Source organism: Salmo trutta, chromosome 19 (genome assembly GCF_901001165.1).
Source record: "Salmo trutta chromosome 19, fSalTru1.1, whole genome shotgun sequence".
Taxonomy (NCBI): domain Eukaryota; kingdom Metazoa; phylum Chordata; class Actinopteri; order Salmoniformes; family Salmonidae; genus Salmo; species Salmo trutta.
Window position 1 is genome coordinate 31,000,537 of NC_042975.1, and position 23,597 is coordinate 31,024,133.

Consider the following 23,597-nt stretch of genomic DNA (forward strand, 5'->3'; position numbering starts at 1 on the left):
AGCTTTGAACCAGACATTGTGGGTTGTACTCAACAGATAATCATTATAATCTGTGAATAGAGCGCTGGACTAATTAATAATGGCCAGTTGAAAGATGGTTGCTTTTATTGGCACCACTTACATTATTGCTGCATCAATTAAATGGTGTTACTAATTAATTCACAGATTAATGGATGATAGCTATAGCAGATGTCAACAGTTTTAATTTGTGTGTATACTGTATGCATTCAATGTAGATTCAATGAAGATGAACGTACTGTATTATTAACCTGTCTCCCCCTCTCTCTCCAGACTCTGTGTCTACAGGCTCAGTGTTTGGCCGTAGCACCACTCTGAACATGCAGACGTCCCAGCTGAGTACTCCCCAGGACACGTCCTGCACACACATCCTGGTGTTCCCCACTTCAGCCTTCGTCCAGGTGGCCAGCTCCAACTACACTACTGACACCAACATAGACATCGCCTTCAACCCTATCCCCGGTGAGTCATACTGCTTTACCCTCTGACCTCACCTCTCAACTCTCACCTAGACCTCAATTCATCTGTTTTATTGGAAGGCTTCTACTGCAACTTGTGTTGTCTTATCTCTCTTGAAAATAATTGATTTAGTCCATTGGAAATAGTTTTTTGCGCTATTCAAGTTCTCAACTCCGTCTTGTTTTTTTTGCTTCATATGGGTCTCTATCTCTCTCCATTTTGCCTCAGAGTATATTGAAAATTCAAAGCTTATTCTAAGTCTCTGTCCTCTTCTCCTCCCTTCTGTCTAGATGGGTCGGACGCCATCGGGATCTTTGACCTGCTGGATCAGGAGAATGACCTGGTGGACCCTGACATCATCAACATCCTGCCCTCCTCGCCAAACACCTCACCCGTACACTCCCCCGGCGGCCACTACCACCAGGGGGGAGACGGCAGCAAGGTAGGCCCACCACAACACATCTCATCTGTGTAGAGACTCTAGTAGTAGTACAGACTTTATAGAAGCAAAGAAATAACCTACATTTAAAATTAACACAAAGTAATTTATAGTGAACAAAAATATAAACGCAACATTTAAAGTGTTGGTCCCATGTTTCATGAGCTGAAATAAAAGATCCCAGAAATGTTCCATACACACAAAAAGCTTATTTCTCTAAAATATTGTGCACGAATTTGTTTACATCCCTGTTAGTTAGCATTTCTCCTTTGCCAAGATAATCCACACACCTGACAGGTGTGGCACATCAAGAAGCTGATTAAACAGCATGATCATTACACAGGTGCACCTTGTGCTGAGGACAATAAAAGGCCACTCTAAAATGTGTAGTTTTGTCACACAACACAATGTCACAGATGTCTCAAGTTTTGAGGGAGCGTGCAATTGGCATGCTGACTGCAGGAATGTCCACCAGAGCTGTTGCCAGATCAGTTAATGTTAATTTCTCTACCATAAGCTGCCTCCAACGTCGCTTTAGAAAATTTGGCAATAAGTCCAACCGGCTTCACAACTGCAGATCACGTGTAACCACGCCAGCCCAGGACCTCCACATCCGGCTTCTTCACGTGCAGGATTGTTTTAAACCAGCAACCTGGACAGCTGATGAAACTGTGGGTTTGCACTAACTGTCAGAAATCGTCTCAGGGAAGCTCATCTGCGTACTCGTCATCCTCACCAGTGTCTTGACCTGACTGCAGTTCGGCATCGTAAACGACTAAAGTGGGAAAATGATCATCTTCGATGGCCACTGGCATGCTGGAGATGTGTGCTCTTCACAGATGAATCCCGGTTTCAACTGTACCGGCCCTCGTGTGGGAGAGCAGTTTCCTGATGTCGACATTGTGAACAGAGTGCCCCATGGTGGCGGTGGGGTTATGGTATGAGCAGGCATAAGCTACAGACAACAAACACAATTTAATTTTATCAATGGCAATTTGAATGCATAGAGATACAGTGACAAGATCCTGAGGCCCATTGTCGTGCCATTCATCCGCCGCCATCACCTCATGTTTAAGCATGATAATGCACTGCTTATCACATTTCAGGTAAGACCCAAATGCAGACTGTTGAAGTAACAATGTTAATTACAGTAACAGGGGCGGGCAAACGACAGGTCAAGGCAGGCAGGGGTCGATAATCCAGAGTAGTGGGGCAAATGTACAGGACTGCAGGCAGGGTCAGGTCAGGCAGAGGTTGGTAATCCAGAGTAGGGGCAAAGGTACAGGATGGCAAGCAGGCTCAGGTTCAGGGGCAGGCAGAGTGGTCAGGCAGGCAGGCTCAGAGTCAAGACAGGCAAGGGTTAAAACCAGGAGGGCGAGAAAAAGAGAGACTGAAGAAAAGCAGGAGCTGAGACAAAACGCTGGTTGACTTGACAAACAAGACGAACTGGCACAGACAAACAGAGAACACAGGTCTAAGTACCCAGGGGATAATGGGGAAGATGGGCGACACCTGGAGGGGGTGGAGACAAGCACAAGGACAGGTGAAACAGATCAAGGCGTGACACTGCCTCCTGTCGCAAGGATCTTTACACAATTCCTGGAAGCTGAAATTGTCCCAGTTCTGCCATGGCCTGCATACTCAGACATATCACCAATTGAGCATGTTTGGGATGCTCTGGATTGATGTGTACGACTGCATGTTCCAGTTCCTGCCAATATCTAGCAACTTCGCACAGCCATTAAAGAGGGTGACAACATTCAACAGGCCACAATCAACAACCTGATCAACTCAATGCGAAGGAGATGTGTTGCCCTGCATGAAGCAAATGGTGGTCACACCAGATACTGACTGTTTTTCTGATCCACGCCCCTACTTTTTTTTTAAAGGTATCTGTGACCAACATATCTGTATTCCCAGTCATGTAACATCCATAGATTAAGGCCTATTGAATTTATTTAAATTGACTGATTTCCTTATATGAACTCTAATACTGAATTGTTGCATGTTGCGTTTATATTTTTGTTCAGTGTAGTCGATTTGGCTTGGGATAAATGGCTGGATTGATAATGCTAGTGTTACTTAGTATTGAGGAGTTCTGTATCTGTATTGTATGAAAAAGCAATAGCCTTATACAGTGTACATCAGGGCTAATCAACTATATTATTTTGGGGGCCAGATGTAAAAAAGGTTAATTGCAGGGAGCTCAGACATTTTCCACATGCGATTATTCTGTATAAAACTGCAACGCACAACCACCAATAAATAACTTTTCTTAAAATGAAATGTTGCTAAAAGTAATTAGGAAAGTGGAGGCCAGGCTGCTCAACCAACGTGAATCGAGATGCAACCAAAAAATGTGATCGTCATTGTAAAGGAAAAGGCGCAACGCTCGCTCATTATTTTTTTTTTTTTTTTAAACAACTATTAAACACTTCTTAAAAATAATTAGGTCATTTTAAAGTCATCTAAAAACTAAGCATCTCAATAAATAACACAAGTATGTGGACACCTGCTCGGCATTAATATGAAGTTGGTCCCCTTTTTGCTGCTATAACAGCCTCCACTCTTCTGGGAAGGCTTTCCACTAGATGTTGGAACATTGCTGAGGAGCTTACATCCATTCAGCCACAAGAGCATTGGTGAGGTCGGGCACTAATGTTTGGCGATTAGGCCTGGCTCACAGTAGGCTTTCTAATGGATCCCTAATGTTTTCTATGGGGTTGAGGTCAGGGCTCTGTGCAGGCCAGTCAAGTTCTTCCACACTGATCTGGAAGCACAGAATCGTCTAGAATGTAATTGTATGCTGTCACGTTAAGATTTCCCTTTACTGGAACTAAGGGGCCTTGCCCGAACCATGAAAAACAGACCCAGACCATTATACCTCCTCCACCAAACTTTACAGTTGGCACGATGTATTCGGCCAGCTAGCCCAGATTTGTCCATCGGAGTGCCAGATGGTGAAGCGTGATTCATCACTCCAGAGAATGCGTTTCCACTGCTCCAGAGTTTGATGGTGGCGAGCTTTACAAATCAAATCAAAATGTATTTGTCACATGCACCGAATACAACAATGCAGTTCAAGAAATAGTTAAAATATTTACTAAATAAACTAAAGTAAAAAAAAAAAACAATCAATGGGTAACACAAGAAATGTACCGTAAATTCCGGACTATAAGTTGCAACTTTTTTCCCACACTTTGAACATCGCGGCTTAAACAATGACGCGGCTAATATATGGATTTTTCCAGCTTGACATTTTTTTTTCTCCAAAAAAACACATTCTGTGACGTGCTCAGTTTTTTGGCAGCATGAAGCTTTCATTAGACCAATGAAATTGCCGAACGGGTTAAGGTCAAACAACTTTTTTTTTTACTGTTTAGATTAAATCGAGCACTCTCAAACTTCCCATCATTCTGATTACGGTAGTCATTTTGTCACCCTCATCATGTCAAAGACACGGAGAAATGCATATGATGCAGCTTTCAAGTTGAAGGCGATTGATCTGGCTGTTGGAAAAGGAAATAGAGCTGCTGCACGGGAGCTTGGTCTTAATGAGTCGATGATAAGACGTTGGAAACAGCAGCGTGAGGAATTGACTCAGTGCAAAAAGACAACTAAAGCTTACTGCTAATTTTAAAAAAATTGTTACAAGCCGTGTTTCGTTAAAGCCTATTTATTTTTGTTACAAGCCGTGTTTCGTTAAAGCCTATTTATTTTTGTTACAAGCCGTGTTTCGTTAAAACCTGTGTAAAGTTCATTTGTTTCAATGTACCGGTAGGCACCTGCGGCTTATAGACATGTGCGGCTTATTTATGTTCAAAATAATACTTTTTTACAAATTCAGTGGGTGCGGCTTATATTCAGATGCGCTTAATAGTCCGGAAATTACGGTATATAACAATAACAAGGCTATATACAGGGGGTACCGGTACCGAGTCAATGTGCAGGGATACAGGTTAATCGAGGTAATTTGTAAAGTGACTATGCATAGATAATAAACAGTGAGTAGCAGCAGTGTAAAAACAAAGGGGGGAGGTCAATGTAAATAGTCCAGGTGGCCATTTGATTAGTTGTTCAGCAGTCTTATGGCTTAGGGGTAGAAGATGTTAATGAGCCTTTTGGTCCTAGACTTGGCGCTCCGGTACCGCTTTCCATGCGGTAGCAGAGAGAACAACAGTGACTGGAGTCTTTGACAAATTTTGGGGCCTTCCTCTGACACCGCCTAGTATATAGGTCCTGGATGTCAGGAAGCTTGGCTCCAGTGATGTAGCGCCTTCCGGTCAGATGCCGAGCAGTTGCCATACCAGGCGGTAACTGTATAACTTTTTGAGGTTCTGGGGACCCATATGTTGAGGATCAGCGTGGCAGATGTGTTGTTGCCTACCCTTACCACCTGGGGGCAGCCCGTCAGGAAGTCCAGGATCCAGTTGCAGAGAGAGGTGTTTAGTCCCAGGGCCTTAGGTTAGTGATGACCTTTGCGGGCACTATGGTGTTGAATGCTGAGCTGTAGTCAATGAACAGCATTCTCACATAGGTGTTCCTTTTGTCCAGCTGGGAAAGGGCAGTGTGGATTGAGATTGCGTCAACTGTGGATCTGTTGGGGCGGTATGCGATTTGGAGTGGGTCTAGGGTTTCTGGCATGATCGTGTTGATGTGAGCCATGACCAGCCTTTCAAAGCACTTCATGGCTACCGACGTGAGTGCTACGGGGCGGTAATCATTTAGGCAGGTTACCTTCGCTATCTTGGGCACAGGGCCTATGGGGTCTGTTTGAAACATGTAGGTATTACAGACTCGGCCAGGGAGAGGTTGAAAATGTCAGTGAAGACACTTGCCAGTTGGTCAGCACATGCTTTGAGTACACATCCTGGTAATCTGTCTGGCCCTGTGGCTTTGTGAATGTTGACCTGTTTAAAGGTCTTGCTCACATCGGCTATGTGATATCATAAGGTGAATGCACCAATTTGTAAGTCGCTCTGGATAAGAGCGTCTGCTAAATGACTTAAATGTAAATGTCTATGGAGAGCTTGATCAAACAGTCGTCCGGAACAGCTGGTGCTCTCATGCATACTTCAGTGTTGCTTGCCTCAAAGCGAGCATAAAAGGCATTTAGTTCGTCTGGTAGGCTCACGTCACTGGGCAGCTTGCGGCTGGGTTTCCCTTTGTAGTCCGTAATAGTTTTCAAGCCCTGCCACATCCGACGAGTGTCAGAGCCGGTGTAGTAGGATTCAATCTTAGTCCTGTATTGATGCTTTGCCTGTTCGATGGTTTGTCTGAGGAATAGCAGGATTTCTTATAAGCGTCCGGATCAGTGTCCCACTCCTTGAAAGCGGAAGCTCTAGCCTTTAGCTCGGTGCTGATGTTGCCTGTAATCCATGGCTTCTGGTTGGGATATGTACGTGTGGTCACTATGGTGACGACATCGTCGTTACACTTATTGATGAAGCCGAGGACTGAGGTGGTATACTCCTCAATGCCATTGGATGAATCCCGGAACATATTCCAGTCTGTGCTAGCAAAACAATCCTGTAGCGTAGCATTCGCGTCATCTGACCACTTCTGCATTGAGTGAGTCACTGGTACTTCCTGCTTTAGATTTTGCTTGTAAGCAGGAATCAGGAGGATTGAATTATGGTCAGATTTGCCAACTGGATGGCAGGGGAGAGCTTTGTATGCATCTCTGTGTGTGGAGTAAAGGTGGTAGGTTTGCCTGCATTAAAGTCCCCGGCCACTAGGAGCTCCACTTCTGGATGAGCATTTTCTTGTTTGCTTGTACAGCTCGTTGAGTGCCGTTGTAGTGCCAGCAGTTTGTGGTGGTAAATAGACGGCTACAAATAATATAGATGTAAACTCTCTTGGTAGATAGTGTGGTCTACAGCTTATCACAAGGTATTCTACCTCAGGCGAGCAAAAACTTGAGACTTCTTTAATATTAGACTTCACGCACCAGCATTTATTGACAAATAGACACACCACCTCCCCTCATCTTACCAGACGTAGCTGCTCTGTCCTGCCGAAAAACGGAGGAGCCAGCCAACTCTATATTATCCGTGTCATCGTTCAGCCAAGTCTCGGTGAAACATAAGATATTACAGTTTTTAATGTCCTCTTGGTAAGATAGTCTTAACCTCTCTGGGCCAGTGCCACCTACTCAACAGCCAGTGTAATCCCGTGGCGCGATATTCAAATACCTTAGAAATGCTATTACTTCAATTTCTCAAACATATGACCATTTTACACCATTTTAAAGACAAGACTCTCGTTAATCTAACCACACTGTCCGATTTCAAAAAGGCTTTACAACAAAGCAAAACATTAGATTATGTCAGCAGAGTACCCAGCCAGAAATAATCAGACACCCATTTTTCAAGCTAGCATATAATGTCACATAAACCCAAACCACAGCTAAATGCAGCACTAACCTTTGATGATCTTCATCAGATGACAATCCTAGGACATTATGTTATACAATACATGCATGTTTTGTTCAATCAAGTTCATATTTATATCAAAAACCAGCTTTTTACATTAGCATGTGACTAGCATGTGACTAGCATTCCCACCGAACACTTCCGGTGAATTTACTAAATTACTCAGGATAAACGTTCACAAAAAACATAACAATTAAGAATTATAGATACAGAACTCCTTTATGCACTCGCTATGTCCGATTTTAAAATAGCTTTTCGGTGAAAGCACATTTTGCAATATTCTGAGTAGATAGCCCGGCCATCACAGGTTAGCTATTTTGACACCCACCAAGTGTGGTACTCACCAAACTCCGATTTACTATTAGAAAAGTTTGATTACCTTTGCTGTTCTTCGTCAGAATGCACTCCCAGGACTTCTACTTCAATAACAAATGTTGGTTTGGTTCCAAATAATCCATAGTTATATCCAAATAGCGGCGTTTTGTTTGTGCGTTCAAGACACTATCCGAAGGGTAAAGAAGGGTGACTCGCCCGACGTGTTTCGTGACAAAAAATTTCAAAATATTCCATTACCGTACTTCGAAGCATGTCAAACGCTGTTTAAAATCATTTTTTATGCTATTTTTCTCGTAAAAAAGCGATAATATTCCGACCGGGAGTCGTTGTTTTCGTTCAAAGAGAGAGAAAGTAAACATGGTGTTGGCTCGTGCACGCGCCTCCAGTCTCATTGTCCTCAGATCGACCACTTACAAAATGCGCTAATGTTTTTCAGCCATGGCCTGCAAAGCCACCATTCATCGTTCTGGCGCCTTCTGAGAGCCTATGGGAGCATTAGAAAATGTCACGTTATGCCAGAGATCCCCTGTTTTGCTTAGAAATGATCAAGAAGGTCAAGAAAAAGTCAGAGAGAGCGCGTCCTGTTTGGAATCTTCTCAGGTTTTGGCCTGCCAAATGAGTTCTGTTATACTCACAGACACCATTCAAACAGTTTTAGAAACTATAGGGTGCTTTCTATCCAAATCAAACAATCTATCCGAATCTAATTATATGCATATTCTAGTTACTGGGCAGGAGTAGTAACCAGATTAAATCAGGGTACGTTTTTTATCCGGCCGTGCAAATACTGCCCCCTAGCCCCAACAGGTTAATCGTAGATTGTCCAGTTTGTTTCACAATGATTGCTTGTTGGCCAATAATACAGAAGGTAGTGGTGATTTACTCACTCTCCAACGAATTCGCACACAGACCTCAGCCCCCTGTAATTCTGTCTTTTCTTTAAGCAAATGACAGGGATTTGGGCCTTGTCTTGACAAAGCAGTATATCCTTCGTGTCGGACTCATTAACGGAAAAAAACTTTGTTCAGTTAGTAGTCACTGTTCTGATGTCCAGAAGCTCTTTTCGGTCATAAGAGACAGTAGCAGCAACATTATGTACAGAATGAGTTGCGAAAAAACGAACAAAATAGCACAGTTGGTTAGAAGCATGTAAAGCGACAGCAATCCCCTCCGGCGCCAGCCATCACACTCCAGCCGACAATTGGCATTCCGCATGGTGATCTTAGGCTTATTTGCAGCTGCTCGGCCATGGCAACTCATTTCATGAAGCTAACAGACTTGTTGGAGAGGTGGCATCCTATCACGTTGAAAGTCACTGAGCTCTTCAGTACAGGCCATTCTACTGCCAATGTTTGTCTATGGAGATTTCATGACTGTGTGCTCAGTTTTATACACCTGTCAGCAACAGGTGTGGCTGAAATAGCCAAATCCACTATTTTGAATGTGTGTCCGCAAGATTGTAGTGTATGTCATATCAGGTAATGCCAAATTCCAGTCTAAAGGAAGTATATTTGGAATTCATTCCCCTCAGTCTATCAAGGCACAAGGTGAGACCCAAATGCAGACACAGGAGGCTGAAGGTTGGAGTCTTTCAATGTTTATTAATCCAAAGGGGTAGGCAAGAGAATGGCCATGGTCAGGCAAAAAGGTCAAACCCAGATCAGAGTCCAGGAGGTACAGAGTGGCAGACAGGCTCGTTGTCAAGGCAGGCAGAATGGTCAGGCAGGCGGGTACAAAGTCCAGAAACAGGCAAGGGTCAAAACCGGGAGGACTAGAAAAAGGAGAATGCAACAAGGAGGAGAAAGGGAAAATCGCTGGTGGACTTGGAAACATACAAGACGAACTGGCCCAGAGAGACAGGAAACACAAGGATAAATACACTTGGGAAAACACGTGACACCTGGAGGGGGTGGATACAATCACAAGGACAGGTGAAACAGATCAGGGCGTGACACAGTCATTCGGTGTGTTTTTGTCACACTCTCTTCTAAGGAGTCCTTGTGGGTATCAGAGAGGGAAACAGAAGTTACTTATGAGTTCCTTAGAGTCGTAGCTTTCAGGAAAGTAGTCATAATATTTTAGCTTAAATTGTTCAAATGCTAGAGCCAAATTCATATGAAGAAAATATTATCAACATGCCATATAGGCGCTAAAAACCGATAGAAACCACAGTAGACAAACACCATAGTTCTTGTCATTTTGACACTGAATATCGGATTTTGGCAGAGATTTTGTTTTTCTTCAGATTTGATTAATGTTCAGAATTTTTCAAAGGGCCAGTGTAAATTAATAAACGGTACGGATCTGGCCTGTGGGCCACCGGTTGTATAGCCCTGTTGTACATTATAACAAGCCAGAGACTAACTCCTCCTCCCTTCCAGGGCCAGAGTACGGATCGGATGGAATCCCATGATGAAGCTCCTAACATCCTGCAGCAGCCCCTGGCCCTGGGCTACTTTGTGTCTACAGCCAAAGCCGGCGCACTGCCTGACTGGTTCTGGTCAGCCTGCCCTCAAGCTCAGAACCAGTGTCCTCTTTTCCTCAAGGTATACCTGTCAGACAACCTGTCAGACAACCTCTGCCAGCCCTCCGTCCTGCATTATTATATGTATTCTGATTTTATGCTAGCTATCTTGAAGTACTTATTAATGATCTTTGTTTTTTAAAGGATTGTTTTTTACTGATAGGAGTAGACACACTTAAGCTTGCAGTTGGCATATCAAACACTCAGAGTTAATTGAAACATCCTTTTCTTTAGACCTGCATTAATATTCACTTGTTCAGGATATCAGCGATTGACTGGTGTTTTCTCTGGTATTACTGTGTGAATGGCTTAACTAGGCCTGTCACTGACTCCCTGTGTGTCTTGTATTGTCTTTGCTCAGGCCTCTTTGCACCTCCACGTGTCTTCAGTGCAATCAGATGAACTCTTGCACAGCAAACACTCCCATCCCCTTGACTCCAATCAGACCTCGGACGTACTCAGGTAAACACACACCCACCCACACACACTCTGCAGTCACACACACAATCTGCAGCCACACACACACAATCTGCAGCCACACATACTACACTCTGTGGTCACACATGCACTCTGTAGTCAAATGGTGAATCTCATCCACAGCTCAGCCATTGAAGATTTAAAAAAAGGTTCTAGCCTGTCTGTGTATCTAAAGTGCTTATGAAAGAGAGTGAAGTATTCCACTTGATCTCAAGGTTTTTGCTCTCTTTGACAGGTGTTCATTGTGAATAACAGGTGCTTTATCTCTCCTCCTCCTTCTCTCCTCCTCCTCCCGCTCTTCTCTCTCCTCCCCCCTTCAGATTTGTGCTGGAGCAGTACAACGCCCTCTCTTGGCTGACGTGTGACCCCGCAACACAGGACCGGCGCTCCTGTCTGCCCATCCACTTTGTGGTGCTCAACCAGATGTACAACTTCATCATGAACATGTTGTAACAAATAGCCTGAGGGGGAGTAGAAGAGGAGGGGACACGCCAAAGGAAATTCCAACCTGACAGGCTGATGCTGGACTGCAGTGTTGGACTTCACTATGCGTGGTGTGAATCCAGATCTGAATAGGAGATCAGAGGGCTTCCGGATGGAAGGAAGCCCTCAGCCATAACAATGGGCAATAGAAACGGCTCATAGAAATGGCTCAGTCTGCTCCTGCCACTGTGACGCACACAAGAAAATGAAGAAGGAAGAGGAGGACTGAAAAGAGGGAGATTTCTGGAACAGGTTATGCTAATAACAGGAACAAGAGAAAAAGAGGGATCCATAGTCAGACAGTCCTTTTGGAAAACGTCTGTAAAGTATTGGAAGAAAAGGGACATTTCAGTGAACGAAAAACTCGAGAATGGATCCTTGGTTTTAAGACCCGAAATATTCACTTTTTTCCTTTGGATAAAATGTTATCCAAATGAAATGCCTGCATCTATCTTATTTATTATAAGTTTTTAAATGTATAATTTGTCTTATTTCTTAAACTCTTTCATATATATAAAAAATATAGAAGGTTTATATCGCCTTCCTGCTTTTTAAGCAACTTGTCTAAGATATATGTAATAATCTTAATTAAAAAACAAACAAAAACCCAGAAAAATGAAATAAAGTCGCAGTAGGTTGCTTTTAGAGTACTATTTTTTGTATTGGGGACAAAATATTTGTATTGTCACGATGTACAGAAGAAGTAGAGAATTATGTCCATGCCTTTGTTCGTGCAGGATTTACAGCTAAGCTGTAGCAGCAGAGGACTTGTACAGCAATGAAGTTCACTGTGTTCAAATAGAGGTACATTGTCGTATATAGTATTTTATACCACACATTTAGACACAAAAACCAAACGGCAATATATATATATATATATATATAGATAATTATATATGAATGCCATGCCAGCGATGGGTGGTGCGGCTTCTGTTTTAGGAATAAAGTGTGTCAACTCAATTTTACATGTGCTTGTGTGTTGTGGTTCTTGCTTATTGGGCGAGTGATTGTGATGTGCAACTATTTGACAAGGACACCAATAGTGGAGTGGAAGAAAACTATTGGCTTCTCTTGGATGTAGCTGACCTCACGTTTGACCCCTGTCTGGTGACAGATCTTGATGGAGAAAGAAAAAAGAATAGAGCAAGAAAGGTTCCTTTCAGATTCAGCACATCACTCTATACCTCTTCTTATCCATACAAATCCCAATATGCTCTTGAGGTTTTGCTTTTTGGCACCATTTCTGAGTGGTAACGGATGCATTTGGACCAACTCCATTTGACTTCTGTGTGGTGTAAATGAATAACTTTGGCCAAATGGATGGGTGCCCATTGGATATGCAGTGTTTATTTGTGCAGAGGAATATCATATCTTGTATCTTCACCTGTTCAGAATAAAACTGTACTTTCAGTCAAATCCAAATTTGACGCCGCATGGTGTATTCATGCATAAGCTTGCAAGACATTTTTTATCATCAAGATGTACTACTATGGTCTGCTTTTGTGTGTAAATAGACCTCTATTCATATTTTAGTGCCACATTACTTTTCTGTTTTGTTCATAGTCCAAATCGAGTGTTTGGTTGACAAATAGTTCCTCCCACAATACAGGTGATGGCTGCATGCCATTGGTGCGAAGCAACTTCATGACCTTTGATGACATGATTTTTGTAAAGTTCAAGCAGTCAACATTACTGTTGCTGCGTTCAAAACAACAGGGAAATCAAAAATCTTAGACTTCAGTGAGTTCAAACTGGGAAATCAGAAAGAGAGCACCAACTTTAAGACCTAAAGATCACTGACATCGTGATTTGACCTCGTATTTTTCTAAGTTCCCAGTTGTTTTGAACGTAGCATGAGAATCCCAAACCACCCCCCTTTGCCCCTACCAAATACTGATGTGCAGTTCGCAAATGAGTCATTCTTTTTGAATGACTCTTAACTGACTCGAGAGTCATGATTCATTTTCCGAGTGATTTGTTCACTTGACCTTCTGGCCACAATGAATTCCAGACCCGGCGCCAGAACGGGTCTGTAACCAGTCTGTCATTATTACTACGAAGAACCCATCCAGAGCCTGATCTGCCTTATGAATATTTATATAAGCACATTTTCGTGGAACAGTTTCATTACAATAATAACGTTTTTGTTTCTCAAAATCATTGTCATGTGGTTAATCAAAAAAATCTGAAGTAAAGTTAAAAATCTAAAAGTATAAATTCAACTAACCTCTGCTATATGGACACTGATCTATTGCAGCTAAAGACATGAGCGCATAGGACTCAGAGATAGCCTATAGGCCAATGCAGCAGTAGGCCTATAACTTCCATCATCAACTAAGTAAAATACATAGGCCTAAAGTCGACAAATAAAAACAGTAGAAAATATCCTATTCTTCCCTACATATTCATGCATTCTGGAGATGCACCATATATTCACCACACCCCCCTCCCCTTCTTGATGCAACATTTTAAATTATACTCAAGACACATTATCTTAACACATTTTAGACGCTTTTCACAGACAGCCGTAACTCAATCAGCTAGACATATTGCCAGGCGCACTACCCAAATTGAAACAATCCACAGCTATTTAAAAAGAGTAATGCTCCCAGGTGAAATATTTGGAATTATTTTGTTTAGACAGGAGTAATTATATAATTTTGGCAAAACATACATTTACTTTAGGGCAATCCAGCATCCTAACAGTGCACACTGTGCACCCGCCAACTTTCCGTTCCAATTCGCAAGAGGCTGAAACCAGAGATCTGTAGCCTGTATACTGCTCATGTCTCCACCCTAACAATGAGGCGACACGCTTAGGTCTGCATATTATTCCCACAGAAACGCATTGGGTTTATACTGGACAGATTTTGGCGAGAGTGAGCCCTCTCATTTCGCCTCTTCCTCTCTGCTGAAACTATATTACTGGAAAAACCACCCGAGTGAGTGAAACAGCGCCCCCTCTATATGTAACCAATGTATCTGATGCTGTCTGGACAGAAATAGTATGACATGCCATACTATTTTGGTCAAGACAGCATCAGATACATGGTCTACACATACTGAGACAGAGAGGTGCTGTTTCGCTCGCTCGGATGCTGAGCTGAGATTGATGCGTCTTTCTGTCGGCGCACATGTGCCCGGTCTAGTCAGCATGTCAATCAAATAAAATATCACTATTTCAATATTTTATTTGGATGGGCAAGGAGGTACGGTAGGGCGGGCCAGACCCCATAACACGTTGACTAGACCGGGCACACACGTTGATTTTTTTCCATCCACACCAGACACGATCAGGACATTGGGGTTGAAATATGGGGACAAGTTGATGGCAATTTAGCTAGCCAGTTTACTGTTGCAAGTTAATTTATTCTGGGATATGAACATAGGGTTGTTATTTTACCTGAAATGCACAAGGTCCTCTACTCCAATAATTAATCCACAGATAAAAGGGTTAACCTAGTTCATTTCTAGTAATCTCTCCTCCTCCAGTCTTCTTCTTTGGATTTTATATGGCGGTTGGCAACCAACTTTAAGGTGCATTACCACCACCAACTGGACTGGAATGTTGACCTCAGTTCATCTTTCTATCACCCAGGTGTGTATATTCTGCTAAAAAACAATGAGGAGATGGGAGAGGCAGGACTTGCAGCGCATAAAGAGTCAAAAATAGAACCACGTTCTATTTTAGCGCCTGGCTATGCAGACAAGTACGAGCAGTTTGGATGAAATGATTGAATAACATGTTTGTGTACATTTATTTTGCAACGCTGATGTTGTGTGGTCAGCATGGAGCCGGCCCTAATGAATTCTACAGCAGGATTTTAATACGTTCTCCTCCGGCTCAGCGGCTCTGGAGAGTGCTCAACCACCAACTGTCTATCATGTGTGCACGGAAAAATACATCATGCTGCAGACAGCATGGAAAAAGAAAATACATGTTTAAAACTGATAAATGATCGCATGGTGCAAGAATAATGCAATCAATTGATTTTTGGACTATTTGCATTGACCCTTTTTTGCGCTGCAGCTACTCACTGTTTATTATCTATGTACAGTGGGGGGGGGGGGGAAAGGATTTGATCCCCTGCTGATTTTGTATGTTTTCCCACTTACAAAGAAATTATCAGTCTATAATTTGTAATGGTAGGTTTTTTTGAACAGTGAGAGCCAGAATAACAACAAAAAAATCCAGAAAAGCGCATGTCAAAAATGTTATAAAATTATTTGCATTTTAATGAGGGAAATAAGTATTTGACCCCTCTGCAAAACATGACTTTATGATTGCCAACAAGGGTTTTGCCACCAAGTACTGAGGTCAGACGTTTCTTGTAGTTGGCCACCAGGGTTGCACACATCTCAGGAGGGATTTTGTCCCACTCCTCTTTGCAGATCTCCAAGTCATTAAGGTTTCGAGGCTGACGTTTGGCAACTCAAACCTTCAGCTCCCTCCACAGATTTTCTATGGGATTAAGGTCTGGAGACTGGCTAGGTCACTCCAGGACCTTAATGTGCTTCTTCTTGAGCCACTCCTTTGTTGCCTTGGCTGTGTGTTTTTGGTCATTGTCATGCTGGAATACCCATCCACGACCCGTTTTCAATGCCCTGGCTGAGGGAAGGAGGTTCTCACCCAAGATTTGACAGTACATGGCCCCGTCAAATGATGCGGTGAAGTTGTCCTGTCCCCTTAGCAGAAAAACACCCCCAAAGCATAATGTTTCCACCTCCATATTTGACGGTGGAGATGGTGTTCTTGGGGTCATAGGCAGCATTCCTCCTCCTCCAAACACGGCGAGTTGAGTTGATGCCAAAGAGCTCAATTTTGGTCTCATCTGACCACAACACTTTCACCAGTTGTCCTCTGAATCATTCAGATGTTCATTGGCAAACTTTAGATGGGCATGTATATGTATTCTTGAGCAGGGGGACCTTGCGGGCGCTGCAGGATTTCAGTCCTTCACGGCATAGTGTGTTACCAGTTGTTTTCTTGGTGACTATGGTCCCAGCTGCCTTGAGATCATTGACAAGATCCTCCCGTGTAGTTCTGGGCTGATTCCTCACCGTTCTCATGATCATTGCAACCCCACGAGGTGAGATCTTGCATGGAGCCCCAGGCCAAGGGAGATTGACAGTTCTTTGTGTTTCTTCCATTTGCGAATAATCGCACCAAATGTTGTCACCTTCTCACCAAGCTGCTTGGCGATGGTCTTGTAGCCCATTCCAGCCTTGTGTAGGTCTACAATCTTGTCCCTGACATCCTTGGAGAGCTCTTTGGTCTTGGCCATGGTGGAGAGTTTGGAATCTGATTGATTGATTGCTTCTGTGGACAGGTGTCTTTTTTACAGGTAACAAGCTGCGGTTAGGAGCACTCCCTTTAAGAGTGTGCTCCTAATCTCAGCTCGTTACCTGTATGAAAGACACCTGGGAGCCAGAAATCTTTCTGATTGAGAGGGGATCAAATACTTATTTCCCTCATTAAAATGCAAATCAATTTATAACATTTTTGACATGCGTTTTCCTGGATATTTTTGTTGTTATTCTTTCTCTCACTATTCAAATAAACCTACCATTAACATTATAGACTGATCCTTTCTTTATCAGTGGGCAAACGTACAAAATCAGCAGGGGATCAAATACTTTTTTCCCCCACTGTATAGTCACTTACCCCTACCTATACGTATGACCTCAAGTACCTCGACTAACCCATACCCCCGGAAATTGACTCGGTACCAGTACCCTCTGTTCTAGAGCCCTGTGATTGTTATTTTATTGTTACTTTTTTACTTTAGTTTATTTAGCAAATATTTTCTTACTCTGCATTGTTGGTTAAGGGCTTGTAAGTAAGCATTTCACGGTACTGTCTACAGCTGTTGTATTTGGCACATGTGACAAATACAACTTAGATTTTTGTATTTATTTTATTTATTTAACCTTTATTTAACTAGGAAAGTCAGTTAAGAACAAATTCTTATTTACAATGACGGCCTACCAAAAGGTAAAAGGCCTCCTGTGGGGACGGGGGCCTGGGATTAAAAATACAATATAAATATAGGACAAAACACACATCACGACAAGAGAGACAACACAACAGTTCATAAAGAGAGACCTAAGACAACAACATAGCAAGGCTGCAACACATGACAACACAGCATGGTAGCAACACAACATGACAACAACATGGTAGCAGCACAAAACATGGTACAAACATTATTGGGTACAGACAACAGCACAAAGGGCAAGAAGGCAGAGACAACAATACATCATACAAAGCAGCCACAACTGTCAGTAAGAGTGACCATGATTGAGTTTTTGAATGGAGAGATTGAGATCAAACTGTCCAGTTTGAGTGTTTGTTGCAGCTCATTCCAGTCGCTAGCTGCAGCGAACTGAAAAGACAAGCGATCCAGGGATGTGTGTGCTTTGGGGACTTTTAACAGAATGCGACTGGTAGAACGGGTGTTGTATGTGGAGGATGAGGGCTGCAGTAGATATCTCAGATAGTGGGGAGTGAGGCCTAAGAGGGTTTTATAAATAAGCATCAACCAGTGGGTCTTGCGACTGGTATACAGAGATGACCAGTTTACAGAGGAGTATAGAGTGCAGTGATATGTCCTATAAGGAGCATTGGGGCCAAATCTGATGGCCGAATGGTAAAGAACATCTAGCCGTTCGAGAGCACTCTTACCTGCCAATCTATAAATTATGTCTCCGTAATCTAGCATGGGTAGGATGGTCATCTGAATCAGGGTTCATTTGGCAGCTGGGGTGAAAGAGGAGTGATTACGATAGAGGAAACCAAGTCTAGATTTAACTTTAGCCTGCAGCTTTGATATGTGCTGAGAGAAGGACAATGTACCGTCTAGCCATACTCCCAAGTACTTGTATGAGGTGACTACCTCAAGCTCTTAACCCTCAGAGGTAGTAATCACACCGGTGGGGAGAGGGGCATTCTTCTTACCAAACCACATTACCTTTGACTTGGAGGTGTTCAGAACAAGATTAAGGGTAGAGAAAGCTTGTTGGACACTAAGAAAGCTTTGTTGTAGAGCATTTAACACAAAATCCGGGGAGGGGCCAGCTGAATATAAGACTATCATCTGCATATAAACGGATGAGAGAGATTCCTACTGCCTGAGCTATGTTGTTTATGTAAATTGAGAAGAGTGTGTGGCCTAGGATTGAGCCTTAGGGTCCTCCCTTGGTGACAGGCAGTGGCTGAGACAGCAGATTTTCTGACTAAATACACTGCATTCTTTGAGATAAGTAGTTAGCAAACCAGGCCATAAACCCATCAGAAACACCAATACTCCTTAGCCGGCCCACAAAAATGGAATGGTCTACTGTATCAAAAGCTTTGGCCAAGTCAATAAAAATAGCAGCTCAACATTTCTTAGAATCAAGGGCAATTGTGACATCATTGAGAACCTTTAAGGTTGCAGTGACACATCCATAACCTGAGTGGAAACCAGATTGCATACCAGAGAGAATACTATAGACATCAAGAAAGTCAGTCAGCCTCCCGAGTGGCGCAGTGGTCTAAGGCACTGCATCGCAGTGCTAGCTGTGCCACTAGAGATTCTGGGTTCAAGTCCAGTCTCTGTCGCAGACGGATGACCCATGAAGCAGAGCACAACTGGCCCAGCGTCGTCCAGGTTAGTGGAGGTTTTGGCCAGCAGGGATGTCCTTGTCCCATCGCACCCTAGCGGCTCATTTACATTTTAGTCATTTGGCAGACGCTCTTATCCAGAGCGACTTACAGTAGTGAATGCATACATTTCATACATTTCCTTTCATGCATTTTTTTTGTACTGGCCCCCCGTGGGAATCAAACCCACAACCCTGGCATTGCACACACCATGCTAGCGTTGCAAACACCATGCTCCACCAACTGAGCCACAGGGAAGGCCGCTCCTGTGGCGGGCCGGGCTCAGTGCATGCTGACACGGTTGCCAGGTGTACGGTGTTTCCTCCGACACATTAGTGCGGCTGGCTTCCGGGTTAAGTGGGCAGTGTGGCCTGGTTGGGTTGTGTTTAGGAGGATGCACGGCTCTCGACCTTCGCCGAGTCCGTACGGGAGTTGCAGCGATGAGACAAGACTGTTAACTACCAGTTGGATACCACGAAATTTGGGAGAAAAAGGGGTCAAAAATATATATTTAAAAAGAAAGTCAGTCAGCAGATTATTGACAGGTTTTTGATAAACAGGGCAAAATAGAAATAGGCCTATAACAGTTAGGATCAGCTTGATCTCCCCCTTCCAAGCAATGGGAACCTCCCCAGAAAGGAGAGACAGGTTAAAAAGGTTGGAGATAGGCTTGGCGATGATAGGGGCAGCAACCTTAAAGAATAAAGGGTCTAAACCATCTGACCCAGATGTTTTTTGGGAGTCAAGTTTCAGGAGCTTCAGGCATGGCTGAGTCAAATTGGAATCCTGACTTCATGTACTGGTGATTAAAGAGCTCAGCTATGTGCTTCTTGTCATTAACAATCACATCATCAAGCTAAAGGGACATGGGCAGCTGTGAGGATGAGGGTTTATTCTCCAGGTCTTTAACCGTTTTCCAGAACTTCTTGAGGTTAGACCCACAGAGAGAGAACTGCTCCTTAAAGTAACTAACCTTGGCCTTCCAGAACTAACCTTCACTTATTTCTTATTTGCCTGAACGAGAGCCAGTCATCCTGAGTATGCGTGTGCCGAGCCTTTCGCCAAATGCAATTCTTGAGATCAAATATATTTATATAGCCCTTCTTACGTCAGCTGATATATCAAAGTGCTGTACAGAAACCCAGCCTAAAACCTCAAACAGCAAGCAATGCAGGTGTAGAAACACGGTGGCTAGGAAAAACTCCCTAGAAAGGCCAAAACCTACGAAGAAACCTAGAGAGGAGCCAGGCTTTGAGGGGTGGCCAGTCCTCTTCTGGCTGTGCCGGGTGGAGATTATAACAGAACATGGCCAAGATGTTCAAATGTTCATAAATGACCACCATGGTAAAATAATAGTCACAGTAGTTGTCGAGGGTGCAACAAGTCAGCACCTCAGGAGTAAATGTCAGTTGGCTTTTCATAGCCGATCATTGAGAGTATCTCTACCGCTCCTGCTTTCTCTAGAGAGTTGAAAACAGCAGGTCTAATTGGTGGAGTAACTCCGCAAGATCCCGGTCGAACCAGGGGCTGAACCTATTGTTAATTGTCATTTTCTTTATGGGGGCGTGTTTAACAAAATCACTGAAAATCTCAAAAAATGATGTCCAAGCGTCTTCGACAGAGGGGATCAAGCTGATTCTATACCATTTTACAGAGGCCAGTTCATGAAGGAAGGCTTGCTCATTAAAGTTTTTTAGCAAGCGTCTATGACAAATTAGGACAGGTCATTTCACTGAGCAGCCATTACGAACACAGGCTGTAAAACAGTGATCACTAAGGTCATTACAGAAAACACCAGACTGATACCTATCAGGATTATTTGTGAGGAAAACACAAAGTAGCCTTTTTCTGTGTGTTTGGAGTCATACCTTGTGGGATTGGGAATAATCTGAGAAAGATTTAGGATGTCCCATTGCTTTAGGACTTGGTCAGGTATTTTAAGCATGTCCCAGTTTACTATAGGTCACCTAGCAGGACAAATTCAGACTTAGTGTAAGGGGCCAGGAGAGAGCTTAGGGCAGGTAGGGTACAGGCCGGTGCTGATGGAGGACGATAGCACTCAGCAACAGTCAACAAAGAGCTATTTGAAAGTTTAATACCTAAAACCAGCAAATCAAATTGTTTGGGGACAGACTTGGTGGAGATAACCAAGCACTGAAGGTGATCCTTGGAAAAGATTGCCACTCCCCCACCTTTGGAAGATCTGTCTTGCCAATAAAGGTTATAACCAGTAAGGTTAACATCAATATTCAAAACACTCTTCATTAACCATGTCTCAGTATTGACCAACACATCCGGACTGGAGCTGTGAACCCACACTTTCAATGGATCAATTTTAGGTAGCTAATAAGCTTCTAGTGTTAACGTGCGGAGAACCCAGGCGTTTATGAGAGCAGAAAACAGTGATGCAGATATCTGTAAAGGGCGCGTACTGGTGGCAGAGAAGTCAGACGCAGGAGAGCATAAACTGTGTTCCAACAGAGCAGTTTAATAATAAAAACCACCGTAAAATAGAACAAACAATCAATGGGTAACAAAACCCGTCACACACCAGCATACGTGCACTTACAATAAAAAATTCTGACAAGGACATGGGGGGAACAGAGGGTTAAATACACAACATGTAATGATGGAATTGAAACCAGGTGTGTGGGAAGACAAGACAAAACAAATGGAAAATGAAAAGTAGATCAATGATGGCTAGAAGACCGGCAACGCCGACCGGAATTCGTGACAGTACCCCCCCCTTGACGCGCGGCTCCAGCAGCGCGCCAACACCGGCCTCGGGCACGACCCGGAGGGCAAGTGGCAGGGCGATCCGGATGGAGACGGTGGAACTCCCGCAGCAGTGAAGGGTCCAACAGGTCCTCCACCGGAACCCAGCATCTCTCCTCCGGACCATACCCCTCCCAGTACTCCCGACGCCTCGAATCCAGTATGGAATGAACGGAGTACGCCGGGGCCCCCTCGATGTCCAGAGGGGGTGGAGGAACCTCCCGCACCTCAGACTCCTTGAGCGAGCCAGCCACCACCGGCCTGAGGATAGACACATGGAACGAGGGGTTAATACGGTAATCGGGGGGAAGCTGTAACCTGTAACTCACCTTGTTCAGTCTCCTCAGGACTTTAAATGGCCCCACAAACCACGGACCCAGCTTTCGGCAGGGCAGGCGGAGGGGCAGGTTTCAGGTCCAGAGCCAGACCCGGTCCTCACTGCGGTGACATCTGCGCCAACTTTCTGGCACAGCACGGCGCGCTGAAGGTGAACATGGGCGGCGTCCCATGTTTCCTCCACGCGCCTGAACCAATCGTCCACTGCAGGAGCCTCGGTCTGACTCTGATGCCAAGGAGCCAGAACCGGCTGATACCCCAATACACACTGGAAGGGGGAGAGGTTAGTGGAGGAGCGAGTTCTGGGCCATCTCTGCCCAGGGCATGAACACTGCCCACTCCCCCAGGCCGGTCCTGGCATTAGGACATCAGAAACCTACCCACATCCTGGTTAACTCTCTCCACCTGCCCGTTACTCTCGGGGTGAAAACCCGAGGTAAGGCTGATCGAGACCCCCAGATGTTCCATGAACGCCCTCCAGACCCTCGAAGTGAACTGGGGACCCCGATCAGACACTATATCCTCAGGCACCCCATAGTGCCGGAAGACGTGCGTAAACAAGGCTTCCGCAGTCTGTAGGGCCGTAGGGAGACCGGCCAGAGGAAGGAGACGGCAGGACTTAGAGAAACGATCCACAACAACCAGGATTGTAGTGTTTCCCTGTGATGGGGGAAGATCGGTCAGGTAATCAATCGACAGGTGTGACCATGGCCGTTGTGGAACGGGTAAGGGGTGTAGCTTACCTCTGGGCAGGTGCCTTGGAGCCTTACACTGGGCGCACACCGAGCAGGAAGAAACATAAACCCTCACGTCCTTAGCCAAAGTGGGCCACCAGCACCTCCCAGTCAGACAGCGCACTGTCCGACCGATGCCTGGATGACCAGAGGAGGGTGACGTGTGGGCCCAATAGATCAACCAGTCACGAACAGCAGACGGGACGTACAGACGCCCAGCGGGACACTGGACGGGAGTGGGCTCTGCACGTAACGCCTGCTCAATGTCCGCGTCCAGCTCCCACACTACCGGCGCCACCAGGCAGGAGGCGGGGAGCATGGGAGTGGGATCCATGGGTCGCTCCTCTGTGTCATACAGCCGGGACAATGCGTCTGCCTTCACATTCTGGGAGCCTGGTCTGTAGGAAAGGGTGAACACAAAACGGGTGAAAAACATGGCCCACCTGGCCTGGCGAGGGTTCAGCCTCCTCGCTGCCCGGATGTACTCCAGATTGCGGTGGTCAGTCCAGATGAGAAAAGGGTGTTTAGCCCCCTCAAGCCAATGTCTCCACGCCTTCAAGGTCTTGACGACAGCCAACAGCTCCCGGTCCCCCACGTCATAGTTTCGCTCCGCCGGGCTGAGCTTCTTCGAGAAGAAGGCACAGGGGCGGAGCTTCAGTAGCGTACCCGAGCGCTGAAAAAGCACAGCTCCTATCCCAGCCTCGGACGCGTCCACCTCGACTATGAACGTGAAAGAGGGATCCGGATGGGCCAGCACAGGAGCTGAGGTAAACAGAGCCCTCAGGTGACCAAAAGCCCTGTCCGCCTCAGCCGACCACTGCAAACCTACCAGGCCCCCTTCAGCAGTGAGGTAATGGGAGCCGTTACCTGACCAAAACCCTGGATAAACCTCCGGTAGTAGTTGGTAAACCCTAAGAACCGATGCACCTCCTTTACC

At 44.6% G+C, this 23,597-nt stretch overlaps 1 protein-coding gene across 3 annotated transcripts in view; it reads left to right on the plus strand.

Annotated features, from left to right (window-relative positions):
- Nucleotides 1-12,137, plus strand: part of LOC115154335 (mediator of RNA polymerase II transcription subunit 13-like) — a 143,200-nt gene extending 131,063 nt beyond the window's left edge. For all 3 annotated transcript variants that reach the window (XM_029700461.1, XM_029700462.1, XM_029700463.1), the window contains 5 exons: nucleotides 292-480; nucleotides 768-919; nucleotides 10,068-10,232; nucleotides 10,572-10,672; nucleotides 11,008-12,137. In XM_029700461.1, the coding sequence (XP_029556321.1) occupies nucleotides 292-480; nucleotides 768-919; nucleotides 10,068-10,232; nucleotides 10,572-10,672; nucleotides 11,008-11,140 (740 nt within the window). In that variant the 3' untranslated portion in view covers nucleotides 11,141-12,137. The remainder of the gene's footprint in view (nucleotides 1-291; nucleotides 481-767; nucleotides 920-10,067; nucleotides 10,233-10,571; nucleotides 10,673-11,007) is intronic.
- Nucleotides 12,138-23,597: the final 11,460 nt, after the last annotated feature.